The following is a 17,404-nucleotide window of genomic DNA, read 5'->3' on the forward strand; positions in this document are numbered from 1 at the left end:
AGAATTAGTGTAACGGACCTTTCTCTGCGTTGTTACATTTATTTTACGCGTCTTATTTGGAATTATTTTCAGTTTTCGACAACTTTATTTTTAAATTTATAAATGCGCCGCGAGCAACGAACCATTTAAAAAAAATATAATAAAACTTGAGATTACTTTTATTTTTCGAGGAACTTCAAGATATAAAGCCGAAAAGCGTATAGTGGGCTTCTCGTAACTTCAACTATAAATAAATGCATCGCAGCGTATATATCTGGTTCGTGGTAAATCTTCTAAACTAAGGGGTACAACTTCTAGATCCGTGCTCTAGCAGTGAACGAATGCTCTGCAAATTCATTCCTCGCTAATTACCACTCCTAGAGGGTCAACCTATAGGGTTTGAATGTGAGCGGATGATCAAAATGAATTAACTGTTGCTTTCTTATGATTGTTATAGAGGTCAAGCGAGCGAGAAGGAGAAAATCGTACAAAGCAACGACATTTTTATTGGAGCTAACCACGTATATTCCTTTTTTTTTATGGAGAAAATGACCCGAATGGCCCGAATGGCCCTAAAGAAACTCGATTTCCCGCTAAGAAGCGGGAAATCGAGTTTATGCTGCCAAGAAGGCGGCAGTGCTTGAAAATGTTCTTGGCGGCATCTTCCACTATCTTTCGCTTACTCTCCTTCTCAACCTCTTATTCCCTCTAAGAACCCATTCCCAGGATGCACTGAAGCGAGCAATGTGTGATCATAACAAAAATAACTAAGAAGGCAGCGTGCCAAACGCGCGGCAAACTGGTCCGTTGCAGTAGTTCTGGAACGACTGTCTGGTCGCAAAAAGGGAACCATAATAACATACAAAATCCATTTTTGAATGTTCCGGGAAATTAGGAAAACATCAAAAGTTTAATTTTAAAAGTTATTAACTCTTGGAAACAAAAAAAAAAGTAGCAAAACTCGATGCACATATTAAGTAGCGTCTGAATATTTTCATCTATCCCTGTTTTGTATTTTTTTCGTGTTATTACCTTTCATTTCCATGAATTTTGAAACAAATCAGTTAGAGTTTTTTTTTTTTTCGTTTTAATGCCCCGAAAAAAAATTCCATTTTGGCTACCTTTTTACGAACAATAATTTTTTTTATCTCTCAACACTAGACATTAAGCTATAACAAAAATAAAAATAAAAGTAAGATGCCGGCTTACGTGAAAAACGCATTTCCTCGACAAACAATAACTTTAAAAAAATATGACTTCTGAAACGGGCAGGACAAGCTCCCGTTTCCGGACCCATGATTCGACCGATCCCGACCCCGTTCGTCGCCCTAGCTGGTGGGCCTAGATTTCAGAGTGTTCGCAACTGTTCGAACGGTGTCACGTGGTTTACGGGCCGCGTCTTTAGTCTCTTTGCGATGAGGTGACGAAGGTGTTAAAACGCCTCCGCCACTCCTGCCATCTTCCTCCTCGCCACCCTACGACGCATCGCATTGGCACTTGCGGCCAGTCCTGCGCAGGATGAGTCCGCCATTAAATTGCAAACGCTCTTCGTTCTCATAAATCTACGCTTTCTAGCTCTAGCAGCCGAAGCGAGCGCACGGACGGTCGACTTTCGGGTCTTGGCAGAGAGTGCTTGTCACTTCAGCTTGCAGCAATCTCTGGGCCTGTTGAACGACCTGTATCTCAGCCCCAACAGTAAAGATGTAAAAGGAAATAGGAGCGTTGTGCAGGGCGTCTGCCTCCTGTGGGACGCTAATGCTATCATAAGTTTGTCTCCAGAAGATCCCTCGTTGAGTGCTAAGAGATCCCAGCCAATGGCCTATTGTCTTAACAAGGCAACTAACAAGAATCTTTTTTTTTCTTAGCCTTTAAAGCTGCGTCATTTTCGGAATGGTTTACTGGCATGGGGAACTCCATCCATGTTAAGCTCGTTTAACGCCCTGGGTCAATTATTCAAATCAGTGCGCATATCTTTCCCTGCGGTTAACTGATCAAAAATATATATTTGAGGCCATGTGATCGATTACGTGGGAAGAAGCTATGTGTCGCATTTGCGGAATTTTCGGGCAAATGGCTCAGTAATTCTGTCCTCACTTCGGTTATTTTAAAGTCCGATTCCGCGCGCAGAAGAACCGTGGAGTGTCTCGAAATGTAAGTAAAATGAATTGCATTTGTGCATTTTAGGAGCGTCGCGTAAAGTAATATCCGAAGAGTGTACAGGGGTTTCCTCACAAAGTAAAACTATGGGGCATGTCAGATGTCCTGCTTGGCCTATCTGAACGTCTCGCTTTTTCGAAAGCAGCAGACCACCGTGACCTTTCGTGCCCGTTGCTTGAGTATTTGAGACGAGGCGGCTCATGACCATGAACCGAGAACCAACCGAGCAGCAGCCCCTCCTCAGGAAGGATTTGTCCCCCTCACCCCCTTCAGTCCATCCACCGTCGTTTCAGGCGCCATTTATAGAGGTTCGTTTCAAAACTGTGTTCAATGTGGCATCACATAACTAAGGGTACATGCAATTCAAGACATTGAGCAATCTGTAACACACAAAAAAAGATAAAAAAACGCTTTTATGGCGTGTTTGCGCCTGCACAATACCAACGTGGCCAACACTTGGCGGATATATACTGTGCTCTAGTTATTGAAAAACAAATTAACGTCGTCGGCGTTGCCGAGGTCATCAAAGTGTGGAGGTCGTCGATCTCGTCATGCTGTCAGTCAGAGTGCGAGTTGAAAAGATAAGGGTGGCGCTAACATTAATCATTGTTTAGCATTGCGTTGGCGGTGAAAGACGCATGGAACCAGTGTTCGCGAAAAGCGGCGAAGAAGTTTAGAAACTGGCGGACGTCGTGGTGCCCGGTTTTTCGGTAATGAAGTTTGGATTGCGCTCATCATAATGAAGCAACGTCTCAAAGGTAAAAATAATAATGTTTTCTTTGCGGCAACAGTCTGGGGCGTCATCTTACGAGTAAAGAGGAAAAATGCTGGGCAGGTCAAATGACGCACAAAAAGCATACGTCCATTATTTATTCACAGCCCAATAAACTGAGGCAGAGGCAGCATTGTACACACATGAACTCATGGACAAACTCAAGATGTGCTATGGAGGCTACTCGTAGCCTAAACATTTCGAAGTAAAGGACACCATGCATTAGATTCGGGAAACAAATCTCTCAAAATCGAGAGTGAGGAAGTCCGTGTCTACCTACTACCAACAAACAAGAGATGTGTTGCTTCTAAACGAGACTCTGAGAGATGGAGGAAGTAGGATGGATGTCTGGTCAAAAAGAGAGACAGCTTTTTTGATAAAAGTGGTATCCAACTTGTGAACTGAAAAAAGCGCCAAAACAGCTCTTCTCCAACACGGTTCTGCAATATCTCACTCGTTCGCGTGAGCACTCGCGGTGTGGCTGCCATGCAGAATTCCACACGAAAATGCAGTCAACTTTCCGGGGCGAACTCCTTATTCTTGTGGTTCAGATGATGATAACCGAAGGATGGCTAAAATCACCAAAAGTTGTCCGGAAAAAGAAAAAAAAAAAGTTGTTCAGTCTTGCTGTACACGTTACGACGGAGAAGACTTTTAGTTTTCAGTATGGCCACGTTTATTTACAACGGCAAACAATAAACAGGAGAAGAAAAACTCGCGTTAAAAGCATAAACCCTCAACCCTTTTTGGTCCCAGAGCCGAATATCCTTGAAGGTTCTCGCGCTTCTTTATTTATAGGCGCGCGAAGGACCCCCCTTTCTCTCTAACCAGCACACACTCAGGCCCCGAGGTTACAGAAGTAATGACCTACACACCCCAGTCCACAGCACTAAGCACCCTAGGCCTAAGTGACCAGACACAGCACATCCTGAGTGCGAACGGGAGTAAGCTCCGGTGCCTCATGGCGGGGTGAGCCCACGTGTCCTATATATATCACGGTAGAGTACATGTCCAGACCCAGGTGCATTTCGAGTGCCTACGTCAGCTTGCGCCAGTGCCTCATGGCGCGCTGCGTTCAAGTAAAAGATTCCATGCCATGCGCACCGAAAGTACAAAAGCAAATAAACAACAGCCGACTGCGTCCATCCACGGCTTATAATACAATAAATACTCCGCGAGAAACGCCCTCGTCGAAAGATCCGTAGAAGGCTCGTTCGCTTCAAAGGGAAGCTGTCACGAACAAAATTTATACATCGCGCTCTTCGGCAGAGTAAAAGAAATCACCAACAAAACGTACAAAAGAGCAAAAGAAATAAAAAATAAACCTCGAAACTTAACAGATACTATCAAAATGCCAACGTAAATATGTACACACGTTTGACTATTGCTGGTCTAGAAATCGCTTCGCTGCTTCGTGACCAAGGAGGGATTGTTTATGTTACGGCCATATGACTGCTGGCACTGCATTGGTCTGCAAACTGAAGTGGCGAAATTGTTTTTCTTTTTTTTTTGCGTCGAAAAAAGATGTTTTGTATCGAAAAATAGAAGGTGAACAATCATAGGTACTATTTTATTAATTCCGTAAAATATTCCAGCGCTTTTAAAACCTTCTAAGATCGGAAAATGGTCCTAAAACGTTTTATAAACCCATAAATGACCAGCGAAAATCCCTCACAATATTGCGTCCATGAACCACGTGAAATCGGAGCCGGGCGATCGTCGAGTTGCACGTACCCTGTTTTACTTACCCTATTCCACAGAGTATGGTGAAACGCCATCCAGGCGTTTCACCCTGTGCTTCAAAACATACCTGTTTCCTAGAATACACTGGAGTTACCATAGCAGCCGACACCAAAAGGCTGGTGCGTCGAATGATGGGAAAGTAAGACGGGGGTCGGAGGGTTGTTTGTTTGTTTGTTTGTTTGTTTGTTTGTTTGTTTGTTTGTTTGTTTGTTTGTGGAAGCGGGGTCACTGGGCACTTTCGTAACTGAGCTAAATACCACCCGAAACGGGGGAAAACACAATGGCTAACGCTACTAGCGGCAAACAACAGTTTCTGAAGCAAAAAAGAAAAAAAACAGCAGGTGAGGGCCAAAAGCGTCGGGCCGTGTCAACACACCAAGATGGTCGGCTTCGATAAGGGCATAAGCTCCAAGGTGGCACCTGTGTACGCGTGAAACACTGTAGCTGTATACCTAAGCCTCGGCACCCCCCCCCCCCTCTCCCCCCCCCCCCCCCCCCCGCCCCCCCAACCCCCTTCCCCCTTTCGTCTCTTTAGCCGCTTAAAGGGGCCCTGCAATCCTATTTAAGCGTCTACCTTATTTGCGCTTTCCACCTCTCTCGTGGTTCGGGGAACCCAGCGGGCACGGAGAGAGTAACTAAATATCAGTGCATAAATACCATTACTTTTGTTTGTTTGATTGCTTGCACCAATTAAGACTGGCTACTTCTGGTTATTGAAAGCGGTACATACGAACTAGGATATCTTAGTGTGGAGGTTGCGGCGAAATCGGCTAAGACGAAATTTCCGTCGATAGCCGTTACCCTGAAGGTATCGACATTTCGAGCATGTGCTGTCGCTTGGCAGTCAATTGATTTTTAAGCGTACACTCTCGACCATTCGAGGGTTTCCGAACGCTCTTTGCGAAATCTTTCCACTGTTATTTATTTTTTAAACGAGAAACCTATTTTTATTAAGTGACCTTTGCTTCATCGTATTAACAGTCATTACGTCCGACAATAGGACTTAATTTTGGCACTAAGCTCTTGAAATGTAACGCCCGCAGGCAGCATCACCTACAATAATCAAAGCCTCCGTATCGCCTTCATAAAACGTCATAGCAGACGGATGACGCTAACTCGGCTATAGGGCCCGAGCTCTACCTTCGACGCGCTGATTGAACAGGAGCCCCCGGCCGAACACTGACACAGCACTGGTGTCAAATCTCAGGCCACGATCGATCTGGTCGTGATGGCAGTGCAAAGGTGGTGCGGAGGCCTTCTGCTTGTCTGGGTGATGTTGTCACAGGATGGGTTCATAGTCCATCGAAGAAACAAAATTTGTGGCTTCCTTAATGTATCACGATGCGATTCCCAACAAGGGTGCATGGAGTTTCTAATGGTTTAAAGGCATAAATGTTCTGGGCGTAATCCAGCCTGTCTATCTACTTCCCGTCAAAGTATGTAAAACACCACCTCTTTTTTATTTAGGTTGTCTCAACATACTTTAAAGGGCGGATTGTATTCTTCCTGTTTTCCGTATTTTTGTTGCATAAGAATTCTAGAATGACTATAACTGCCACTGTTTAACTTAAATATGTAGCAACGTAGTAGAGGGAAAATTAATGTTTTTACCGTGAATGTTGTATTTCGGCAGGTTTATCCTTGGAAATTTTCTTTCTCTTTCTCTGTGACAACTAGCAACGTACAGTCTCCCACAGTGTGAATGACCTATTCCCCGAGGCAATCTACGCGTCTGTCTCTAGCCAACGGTGCTAAGCATTATGATTATAATGCAATTAAATGCAAAGGTGCAAGCGAGCTGGACGAGAATGACGAATAATCCCTGTAGAAGGGGAACAAGAGGGACAAAAGACAAACACAAATCTCCAAACACAGCTAGGTGACTTGTGCGCGACCAAATTTTTTCGGTCGCTCACCAGTCACCTAGCTGTGTTGGGAGATTTGTTTTGGACATTTGTGTTTGTTCTTTGTCCCTCTCGTTCCCCTTCTCCAGGGATTATTTTCGTCATCGGTGCTAAGCACACGTTAGCCAGAAACACTTTATTTCTAGAGTAAGATTAGGAAAAATTTAATTTATATGCTCACACCACGCAGTGTGAACCTGGTAAAAAAAATCTTGCAAAGGCAACTAAAACTTGCCTCATCGAAAAAATATATTATACTTGAGATGACTACAGTACACCCCCTAGCATTATGAGTTAAAGCACACAATGCGGAAATTTGCTGCGCCTCCAGTTCTCGCAACCTCCATTATTTCCCAGACTGTCAAAGCGCTCAAAGGTTGAGTGCTAAGCTTTGCGTTCAAAGTCAAGTTTGAACGAAAGCTTCTTACAGGCAGGAAAGCCGAAAAGGCATGAAGGGCTGTTTCAGTTCATACTGCACGTGGTAGTGCGTGCACATCTCTTTGTAAAAAGCGATATGGATGATTGACAAACAAATGTTTATGATCTGTTCCAATCGGTCCAACATTTCCTGCCAGCGAAGCAGTTCCCGTACAGAAATATCGTGTATGGTCATTTATCGTATATGGCCATATATGACCTATACTTGCCGAATTCTCGATATGGCTATGTATGGTATTTGTGTACGAGCTTACATATTTTGTTTGTTTTTTTAAACTCTAAGTAACTGAGAATGCTTACCGCTGCTGACCCACTGTTGTCTTCTTGTGCATTTCTGACGTGCTCGCAGGACTTGCACACGCTGGACCTGCGGCACTTTTACTCGTCGCGCTGCAACCTGACGGGGTTCCAGCTCGTCGACCCCGACAAGCCGGGGCTCAAGAATCACCAGGACGAACGGGTGGTGGCTGGGGCCGACCCGCTGGCCATGCTGTCCCCGAGGGCGAAGGAGTTCCAGAGGAGCGTCAAGGTACGCGCCAGAGGCAGACATCTTGAACCATTTGGAGGGGATTCAGTAGCGAGAAAACATAAAGCGTAGCTCAAAGAAAACGGATATTTACTTTTATTTATTTTTTAAATGGCAACTGTGGTTTGATGTATTCATCAACCCGTCGTATGCAGACTGGAAATGTATGAGAAAATCTTTGTTTCCATGACGTTCTTTCTGACGTCACGTGACACTTGACGTCAGTTCACGCGACGTCGCATGTCACGATGTCAGGTCGTAATTTCAAGGGACACACTGTCGCGCGACGCCCTGACTTCACGTGACCCGCCGTCACACGACGTACGTGGTCACGTGGTGCCACACTTTCAGGCCCTGGTGTAAGTAACGTGACGAGGCACAGTGTCACGTGGCGCCGTGACATCACGTATCCTAGTGTCACGCAGTGTGGTCGCGTGGCGTGGCATTAGTTACACCACGCCTTCACACCCAACCTTACTGAATCCTATAACGTTGTCGACAACGTGACGTGACGTGTCACCACGACTTTGCACCTTGATTCACGTGACTTGACGTGACGTGCCACACACGCCATGGACGAACACGGAATTTGAGTTACTTCCCGTTCGAACTCAATTCTGCATGGAAACGTGCTTGAACATTTCAAGCATATCACGGGCTGTCAGTTCTTCTATACCCATATGAGCATGTTTATATGGAAGAACGTCTTCGATGGCGTTCCATAATCCTGCTGAATTGTTGTATCATGTGCGTCTCAATCTCATGGGGACCTTTGGGCTATGCAAAATACTCCGTTTTCTTTTTGTTATTTTTGTTTTGTTTTTTGACACGTGTGATTCGCTTGTGCCTATAAATCCGTTTTTCTGCCGAGCCAATCTCATGAATCTTAGTCTCGATATAGATAGCCCCCTTCGGCAACCGATCCACCATGATTACGGGGAATGCCAGATTTTGTGACTGCTGGTTGCTGCTCCTGACCATCTTCTAAAAACGCACAGCCACAGCACCCCTTTCCAGTCGCCAGTTATCGGCACAGAAAATGGTTTGCCTAGGCAACTAAAGGCAGAAATTCCAACACGGGGTGGGCGGATAGCTCGACCTCGCAGTTTATTCGCATCAGCATTTGATACGGTTCAATACTTTGAATATGCCTCGGGGATAGCGCATACGTGTAATTTGCCGCTTCAGTTTCCTGTGGTATTTTTACGTTAACTTCAAGAGCTTCCCAACGGTTTCCATCCAAAGAATATCGGACGACTTACGACAATTTTCACGAGGTCTCCACCAACGACGCCTCGGTTGCCCAGTGTCCTCGAAATTAGAGTCAGGCAATGTCTGAAGACTTTCGCCCATTGTGCACCAGGAAGGGAAAAAAGAAAACTCTCTCGGCTACACTACCTCACTTTTTAAGTCCTCAAAAGCACTCGGAGAAGACAATCCCTTTATCTCCACTGACCTCGCGCGAAACCCTTTCCAATCGACCTCGCAAGTCCCACTTTTCACAATTCGGGTCCTCCTCCTTTATCGATGAAGTAAGTTTTTGATTGTATTTAGCAATAAGATTGAAATCTCTCGGGTGACGAGTTATCGGCGATCTGCTAGCAGCGAAGCCACGTGAGCAAACTTTCGTCGAATGCAAACGAAATGGGTGTGGAAATCTGTTCGGGTCCTCACACTGCTTTGAGTTTTGTTTACCCCCGATCCTTATCCGACGGCTTTTATTTGCCTTCAAGTCCGCGTGATCTGCGTGGTAATCGCATCAACGGACTGTCGGCGTCGGAATACGTGACGTCTGGGAATTTAGGGACTGCTACCGCTTCTACACTTTCGACCAGGGAGAAGCGACCGTTCTTCCCCTTTTTAACATAGCCCTTATTAAGTACAGGGTGAAATTGAGAAAAGGAAGCCCAATTTCTCGGCTCGCATACGTAAACTACGCATCGTAGAAAGCTTAAACTTTCTGAGGATGTGAGCGGTGGTAATAAAATGTGCATGTTTGAGCACACGATGTTACCAGGATAAAAAAATACAAAAGAAAAACAAAATTTCTCTACGAGCCCTCGACCACCTAAGCCTAATATTCATGAAATCGAAATTTGTGATTATATACGCCTGTAGCATTTATTTAAGTGGAAAAACGTGTTCGTTAGAGAGACATTGCGTTTGTTTTTCTAGTTGACAAGTTCGTTTTTGTTTACATAATTGTACATTCGAATTGCATATACCTATCAAGCGTACAAAAGAAATAAAACTTTTCCGTAAACATTTTTGACAGAAATGTTTTCTGGTTCATGTGAAAGCTGAACTTCGACACTTTCATAGGTGATACACTGTACTTCATAATCAACATGGTGACCCCGAAAAAAGGTTACAGGGTTTTCGCCACTGCAAATATAAACTACGCATCGTCGAATGCTCATTATCCGTTAAAATGTCGCGCTAGCGGTTCTAACAATATACTAGAAGTTTTATAACTAACCGCTATTCTATTTAAAAGTTATAAGTGATCTTCTTATATTTTCAATGGGAAAACGGCGACTGACGGAGTTCTCAAATACATTGAGCTGAAAGCCAGTTAACGAAAACGGGCGAAAACGGGCCTATTTTCCCACCGAAATTTCCAGAAAATCAGCATAACTTTCGACCGAGATAACGGTTAGTTCGGAAACTGGCACCTGGCTCGGGCCGCTATAGCGCCACATTTTGGTGGACAATATGCGTGCGACGATGCATAGTTCAGATGTGCAGTGAAAAACCCTGTAGTTTTCTTTCTTTTTCGGACACGCTGTACAACCTTAGTGTTGAGCAAAGAATCTCGGAAAACACTCGGGGAGTTAGACCTTGCTATTTTCAGGAGGAACTCGTCAAACAACGAAGCATCAAAAACGTTTCCGCAAAAATATAAAGCGTATGATTTGATTACCTGAGCACGATGTTTCCCACGCTCACACCAAGCCCGGTGTCATATCGCAGACTTTAACTCACAATCGACGAACTGTTTTTCGGCGTCAACATTTCCTCCTTTCCAAAATTTAAATCATGGTCGAGCCTTTTTTTAGAGCGCACCTCTTAGGCGCCTGTTTACGGCTTGAGCGGCGTCGGCGTCGCCGTCGGCGTAACCGCGCGGTGCATTACGGTACGCGTGACATCACTGAAAATGTCATCGGCATCGTCACTGATGACGTCACTGATGACGTCATCGGCATCAGCATCGTCGTCGTCATTGTCACTGATGACGTCATCGGCATCGTCATCGTCACTGATGACGTCACTCGTGACGTCATCGTCACGAGACCCCTATGAGGTCACGTGACCCTCGTGAGACGACGGCGACACCGCTCGGAGGGAGGAGTAGCAGACAGGATGAGGAGGTGAGGAGGAGGGAGGAAGGATATACCTTCCCCTCAGTACCCTTCCCCTCCTCCTCCTCAAGAGCTACGTTCTAATCCGGCGTTACAGGGTGTTGCAAACGGCTTTCATTTTTTTCTTTTTTTTGGGGGGGAGGGGGGGGGGAGGGGGGTTGCCTTTGCGCATTCGTAGTAACAGCGGATGGCGCTTACGGGACAACCCATCGTTTCTACTGCAACACACCGCAATTTCGTTTCAACGTCGTTCGTGCCATGGCTACCGGCGTAACATGTGCTTAGAGTGTTTTGGAAGGCCTTCAAAAGCGGTTCCCGACTTGCCGATATATGACGCCGAACGTTTTGAGTGAAAAAAGAAGCCTATCGACTCTGAATGTGCTCTGCGAGAAAGCAGACCGACGGCTATATTGCCGCATGCATGACCGAGGAGGGACGCTTCTCCGTGCTTCTGATTCACGTTTACTCTCACCCCGAGTGTAAAAGATAAGAAGGCCAGAATGACTTTGCTCAGTCAGTCTCGCCCTTACTCACTCCCGAACATTCTAAGTCGAATGTTTGAGATGCCGAGTGTAGGAGATAAATAACTGACCGTCGTCTTGCCGACTCACTCAGATTCTCCCGACCGACGCGGGACATTCACTCTTCGCGGTAGCCAGCTCTCACGCCGACGAACCGTCGCTCGCTGCTGATTTCTCGATGTTTGTTCTTTCTTTCGTTTCTGGCACAAGTTCGCTGATTAAACCTTTATTTTTTCAATTCATTGTTTATCGTCTATTCACCTTCATCCGTGACAATATTAGGGTAGCGTGGTCGACTAATTTTGCGAATATGTTTTTCTAACCCGCATTTTGTGAAATGACATGCAACTGTATTTACGTGGAAATGTAATACCATATGACTAGGGTTTCGTGTCCTCGTGCTTTATTTTTCTTCAAATTCAGGTGTTCTTTCGTTTTTTAGTTCCTTAACTTTTTTTTTTTTTTTTTTTCCTAGGAATTTGTGTTTTAGAGCGCAGCTGTTAGGCGCCCGTTTCCGGCTTGAGCGTCGTCGCCGTCACCATCGGCCTAACCGCGCGGTGCATTATGGGAAATGTCTCATAATGCACCACGCGGATCCCTCGATCGTGACGTCACTCGTGACGTCATGTGTGACGCCACGAGAGTCCCGCACGGTACATTATGGGATATTTCCCATGATGCAACGCGTGGGTAGAAGGAGGGGAGGAGGACGAGGGGGAGGGAGGAGGAGGAGGGGAGGGGGAGGAAGGAAGAGTAATGAGGAGGGGAGGGGGAGGGGGAGGAGGGAAAAGGAGGATGAAGGAACAGGGGGGGGAGGATGGAGGAAGAGGGGGAACAGAAGGAAAGAGGGGAGGAGGAGGAATGAAGAGGAGGAGAGGAGGGAGGGAGGTGGAGGAGGGGAGGATCATGAAGGATGCGGGGAGGAAAAGGAGGTGAAGGAGGAGGAGAACGAGGAGGAGGAGGAAGAGGAGGGAAGAAGGGATAAGGAGTAGCAGGGAGGACGAGGAGGTGTCGGTGAGGAGGAGGGAGGAGGGGTATACGGTATACCTTAGTCCTCAATACCCTTCCCTCCTCCTCCTCAAGAGCTGCGCTCTAATTCGGCGTTACAGGGTGCTGTAAACGTCTTTTACTTTTTTGGCGTCAACTTTTGGTCGGACAAAATGGCCTCGGAAACGATGTCCGGGGAAAAAAAGTTCCCGGACAAAATCTCCCCTGAAAAAAAGGCTCCAGGTAGGAACTAGGAAAAATTGTCCCCATAGGATTCTGTATCTCTGGGTTTCCCGGATCCTCATGGCCTTCGGGCGGTCCCGTCATATGTCCTTGGGGGAAAAGGCGCCTTGTGGCAAATAGGAAAGAAACGGCCGCAACAAATAAGGAAATATACGATTCCCCGAGGTACACATCGCGACACTGTTAGCGGAAACACGACATCGGCGCACTTTCATAATTTACTTAGAAATAGTATTAGTTGGAACGAAATTTTACCGCCTGCATTATATCCCCAAATGAGCACTTTCAGTACCTATGTTAACTTTAATGAACCTTTCACTTTCTATAAGAAAAAGAGAAAAAACTAGCGATCGCTTGTTCGTGCTAACAGTGTCGCGCTTTTTACCTATTTGGAAATGGTACGTAAGTACCTCTCAAATTTCCCCAAACACAATCATTTGGTCTTCGCTAGAAGTAATGTTTATTTAACAATGGGAAAGAACACACAATAATTTGGTTTTGGCAAACACGATAATTTGGTTTCCAAAATACCCCCCAATAAATTACTTCGGTGGCTTTGTGTGACTTACAGTCTCCCTTTCTACCTCTAGGTGGGTCAGGCCATTTGTGACCGGACAATGATAATACCATCCGAAGGCCATGGGAATCAGGGAAAACCGAGCGATAGAGAACCATTAGAGAACATTTTTTCCTACTTTCCACCGGGTTTTTTTTTTTTCTCTTTTTTTCCGGAGCATATCATCCGGGGACTTTTTTTCTTGGGACATTTTTTCTGGGGACGTTCTTTTCCGGGGACGTTTTTTCCGGTCCTCGGACATTTCATCGAACGCCGTTTCGTCGAACGCCGTTTCATAAAAAAATGGACGTTTCATCGAACGCCGTTTCATCGAATCGCTGACGCCCGTTTCATCGAATGTCTTTCAAATCAAAAGTGTGAAAGATGCTCTTTTATGCACGAATCGAGTACATTTTCGTGTCATTCACCCATTTCATCGTCAGGTTTCTTAATGACCAAACTTGTAGCTGTTGCAATTTATTTTGATGCAAGTAACCCATGAGGATATTTGTACCGATTTTTATGATTGTTTCGCACATTAGGCTTATCTCTTCACCCCCTCTCTATTTAGCCGATGGGCCTTGAGGGTATTGTAACAAATAGATAAAAAGTCGCACTCCCGGTAAGAGCGCACTCCAACTCATGGAGGCCAGAAGGCGACTTAGGTTTTGCGCAGGCGCAACAACTTTAGCCATGTGAGACTCCTAGCCTCTCATGTCTTTCTATTGATACTTTTTTACTGCCCGAAGTTTGCAGTAGCTAAAGCTGAGGTGCTATTTATAAAACTACAACGAAACATTTTTTTTTTTTTTTTTTTTAGTTTTAAGATTTAATGAAGTCAAAAGTAAGTACGTCACTTCAAATTTTATTTGAAAACTTTCGGGGGCTCATGTGTTGGTGCGACAGCCATTCACCGTTTCAAATGATGAGCAATTGCTCTCAAATAGTCCCCCACAGCCATGGCCCGTCGGTTCTCATAAAAAAGGCGGACCCTCTCATTTCTTGCCGCTATGGCCTCCTTCTGGCGAGGAGGCTCTTGGGAACTCAGCATCGCCTCTAGCTTGTCTTCCGTCAGTTGATGTTCTGCGGTGATGCAAGTCAAAAACTTCCAGAACCCGGGATGGGCACCTCCCACCAGCTTCAGGAAGTTGGAATGCCACCCTGGCGTTCGATAAGATGGCGTTCGATAAAACGGCGTTCGATGAAACGGCTTCGATGAAACGGTGTTCGATGAAACGGTGTTCGATGAAATGTCATTCGATGAAACGGCTTCGATGAAACGGCGTGCGACGAAACGGCGTTCGATGAAATGTCCGGTCCCACTTTTTTCCGGGGATATTTCTTCCGGAACCCGAGAAAAACAACCGGGTACCAATACGACAGAAAACAAGATAAGGGCCGCGGATCCGTACTGAGAAGCAGCCTTGCAGACAGTACGGTGCAAGCTGTGATCCGAGTCAACACAAGATAAAGCCGTAGACGGAGAAGTTCTTGCTAAGGTTGAATCTTGCGCGAGTGGGTACGACATACTTCAGAAGGTGAAAACAGCGCAAACAACGACGGATCGGATGAACGAAGACAGTTGCACCGTTGCGTTCAGTAAAATTTAGTTGCGAGTTAGCGCTCTGTCTGTGTCTTCCTTCATCCGGTCAATCGGTTTTTTTTTTTTTTGCTTTTTTTTTTTGCTTTTTTTTTTGCACTATTTTCACCTTCTGGTGAATAATTTCCCGCGAAGCTATGGTTTTTCATGTGCAAGGACAGCTCGAATTCGGTGCTTTTCGGTTTTAGCCGATTTCGATGAAATCGGCTCGGGGGTAGTAGACATGCAAGGTACTCATTGGATGCAATCAAATTACTCGTGATCGATTTTTTGTAACTTTGTAATCGTTTGGTCTTATTTATTAGGAAGTAATACAAAGAGCAGTTTTATTACTTTTTGAAGTACTTACTACAAGTACTCGTAACCGTTACTACGGTATTTTTCCATCCCCTTTTATTGGCGTCATTCGTAAGAGTTTTCTACCAAGGAATTCTCGAACAAAGTCCCCGACGGTGGGATATGGTTTATCATAATTTGTGGATCAAGACGATAAGTAACAGATAATTCGGTGATTCTAATCCAATAATGAACAGCACGAAGCACCTGTTCTCAAGCCAGTCGAGAACTCCGTCGTTTTAAAAGTTTAAGGTTATCGTACAAAGTAACGGTTACACTTTCAATTAACGACCAATCACTTTCCTTCTCGAGTAATCTAGTAATCTAATTAAATACACTTTTTTTAATCGCCAGTAGCTGTAATTGTAATCGCTTACTTTTTTTCGAGTAGCGTGTACAATACTGCTCGGGGGTTTATTTTATGGGTTTATCGCTATTTACCGAAAACACGAATTCCTATTATTGGACGTTTTAGCAAAACGTTACCGCAACACCGTTCCCATTATCCCATCGTCTGAAGCGGGCCGGTAACGTGTCGCGAAAGAAACTTTCGATATATTCACTGCCAGCATATGCAAGAAACGCAGGGCCTGGCTTTATCTCTTCGCGCTTCTTCGTTTATGACTGGTCGCTCGGTGTTCGTATCGGCTAATGCCACGATCTGATTGGCTGCGCAATGATAATTAGATGCCCGGGACTCGCCTCGCCCGTGGTTTTTAAGCTGTTAGTGCGACCGTAGCGAACCGTCACCTTCTACCGCGCTGCCAGAAGGAAAACAAAAGAAGGATGGTCGTGGTCAGTAGCATCATTTGTTTCTTATTCTTAATAGGATCGCGAGGTTGACAGTAACGATGTCACGGTAACTGTATGCGAAACCCGATCACTGTGATTAGCAAACGGAAACGAGCGAGTGAAGAGGCACAGATGTCCTTGATGTGGAGCTTACTATTTTCGCTAGGATTTTGATCATGCACCACGCAGCGCTCGGTGGCTAGCGCGCGGATCAATTTGCTTGGGTCACCGCATCATCATTCGCGGCACTACTTGCGTAAATTGCAGTGATAAATGTTTCGGTGGGCTTTCAAAAAAAAAAAAACTATAATATTACCGCGTGCGCGGAAGAAATGGCGTCGCAGCACTGAAATTACCGGCCCTTGGAAGCGAATGATGATGAAGCACCCGATCGTGGCACGTGTCTCGCGCGTTTCCGCAACAAATGGTTGGCAGTACATAAAAAAGTTCATTTTATCGAGAGACTTTACGCCTAGTCTCGTTCTTTTTTGTCTTTTCAATCAATGTTCTTCCGGAAAGTTGCAGTCCATTCTCGGGTGTCATCGTACAATTCTGGTTCAGAATGCACGATGAAGTATGGCTGAATGGCAAAGCCACGATACAGCCGCGGCGACACGTTCCAATCCGCCATGAAGCAGCAGTCACGGAACTCATACATGGCATACGAAAGACACGGTTTTCGTGGCCCACATGAGGACACAAATTTTCTGCGTTCTTTAGCATATACGGAGTATTTTTGCCTCAAACACACGTCTGCTTCAAAAGCATGTCTGTAGACATTCTGACCAATGTGACGGTCATACAAGGAAGAAACACGCTTCAGACAGTGGACGGCCTTTTGTATGATGGAATCGCAGTGTGCCCTTCGTCTTCTGCTATGGGCTGGTAGATGTAGTCGGCCTTTCGAGATGACGACACCGTGTTCGTTCTCATTTTGAAGAGTATAAACGCAAGTTTCATTTTTTTAAGAAAGCTTAGTAGAATTATATAGAAACGTGGCATTTCGCTTTGTTTGATAAAGAAGTATATCGACTAGAAATGTCGTTTCATATAAACTGGATCTGAACAAAACAAATATTACGCTTTGCATACTGAAAGAAAAAAAAAATCTGGTTCGAGTAATTTGCCGCAATCATAAAAAGCCGCAATCATAAGAAACTATACGTAAGGTGGTTACGGCCTTTACTCGTAAGCACCTTTTATTAACTTTATATCTGAGACAAACTTCCCAGCCAATTCACTTCACGTACGTATATTCAAGTGCATAACTGTATAAAGAATTAAGTGTCGTTCCCCTCGCCGTTCAGAAAAATAAAATGTAACGAGCTTCCGTTCTAGGTTTATCAAAGCCAAATTAACTGCGGGCGTTCCGTGGTTCTTCCTAAGTGGACCCCGTTTTATTATACGCCGCTCCGTACAACGCCGACAGAAAACGAAATGGCGCTGCCCCGCACAACCTGCACGCTCCTAATGCACTTGTGTTTTGGA

General features: G+C 45.2%; 1 protein-coding gene across 1 annotated transcript in view; it reads left to right on the plus strand.

The window, feature by feature from the left end:
- Positions 1-17,404, plus strand: part of LOC8024287 (glutamate receptor ionotropic, kainate 2) — a 326,542-nt gene that overhangs the window by 187,090 nt on the left and 122,048 nt on the right. Inside the window, exon 5 of the mRNA XM_042291446.1 lies at positions 7,343-7,522. Within this exon, the coding sequence (XP_042147380.1) occupies positions 7,343-7,522 (180 nt within the window). The remainder of the gene's footprint in view (positions 1-7,342; positions 7,523-17,404) is intronic.

This window comes from Ixodes scapularis, unplaced genomic scaffold, assembly GCF_016920785.2.
Source record: "Ixodes scapularis isolate PalLabHiFi unplaced genomic scaffold, ASM1692078v2 PGA_scaffold2__306_contigs__length_199485367, whole genome shotgun sequence".
NCBI lineage: Eukaryota > Metazoa > Arthropoda > Arachnida > Ixodida > Ixodidae > Ixodes > Ixodes scapularis.